Here is a 1281-nt window from a genome sequence, read left to right as displayed (position 1 = left end):
TTCTTAGTAATTATTCCCTCATTCTTACCACTGCCTGTAGTTATTGTCGTATTCCTAGTAATTATTGTCTCATTCTTATCACTGCCTGTAGTTATTGTCTTATTCTTAGTAATTATTGTCTCATTATTACCACTGCCTGTAGTTATTGTCTTATTCTTAGTAATTATTTCCTCATTCTTACCACTGCCTGTAGTTATTGTCTTATTCTTAGTAATTATTGTCTCATTATTACCACTGCCTGTAGTTATTGTCTTATTCTTAGTAACTATTCCCTCATTCTTGCCACTGCCTGTGGTTATTGTACTATTCTTAGTAATTATCGTCTCGTTCTTACCACTACCTGTGGTTATTGTCTTATTCTTAGTAATGTTTGTCTCATTCTTACCACTGCCTGTGGTTATTGTCTTATTCTTAGTAATGTTTGTCTCATTCTTACCACTGCCTGTAGTTATTGTCTTATTCTTACCACTGCCTGTAGTTATCGTCTTAATCTTAGTACTGTTTGTCTCATGCGTACCACTGCCTGTGGTTATTATATTTTTCTTAGTAATGTTTGTCTCATTCTTGCCACTGCCTGTAGTTATTGTCTTATTCTTAGTAATTGTTACCTCATTTTTACTACTGCCTGTAGTTATAGTCTTATTCTTAGTAATTGTTACCTCATTTTCACTACTGCCTGTAGTTATAGTCTTATTCTTAGAAATTATTGTCTCATCCTTACCACTGCCAGTAGTTATTGTATAATTCTTAGTAAATATTGCCTCATTCTTGCCACTTCCTGTAGTTATTGTCTTATTCTTAGTAATTATTGTCTTATTCTTACCACTGCCTTTAGTTATTGTCTTATTCTTAGAAATTATTGTCTCATCCTTATCACTGCCAGTAGTTATTGTCTAATTCTTAGTAAATATTGCCTCATTCTTGCCACTTCCTGTAGTTATTGTCTTATTCTTAGTAATTATTGTCTTATTCTTACCACTGCCTTTAGTTATTGTCTTATTCTTAGTAATTTTTGTCCTATTCTACCACTGCCTGTAGTTATTGGATTTTTTTAGTAATGTTTGTCTCATTCTTATCACTGCCTGTATTTAGTAATGTTTGTCTCATTCTTATCACTGCCTGTAGTTATTGACTTATCCTTAGAAATCATTGTCTTATTCTTACCACTGCCTGTGGTTATTGTATTATTCTTTGTAATTATTGTCTTATTCTTACCACTGCCTGTTATTATTGTAATATTCTTATTAATTATTCCCTCATTCTTGCCACTGCCTGTGGTTA

The 1281-nt window shown here is 32.5% G+C and overlaps 1 protein-coding gene across 1 annotated transcript; it reads right to left on the bottom strand.

The window, feature by feature from the left end:
* On the bottom strand, nt 1-723 carry SARC_16481 (hypothetical protein; the record flags this gene model as incomplete). The annotated part of the gene is made up of 1 exon (XM_014289414.1): nt 1-723. A coding segment is annotated over one exon (723 nt), but the record flags the coding sequence as incomplete, so codon positions are not given.
* Between the last annotated feature and the right edge of the window lie 558 nt (nt 724-1281).

This window comes from Sphaeroforma arctica (assembly GCF_001186125.1).
Source record: "Sphaeroforma arctica JP610 unplaced genomic scaffold supercont1.8173, whole genome shotgun sequence".
Taxonomy (NCBI): domain Eukaryota; class Ichthyosporea; order Ichthyophonida; genus Sphaeroforma; species Sphaeroforma arctica.
Note: the sequence above shows the minus strand (reverse complement) of the source record. Positions and strands in the feature narration are given on the sequence as shown.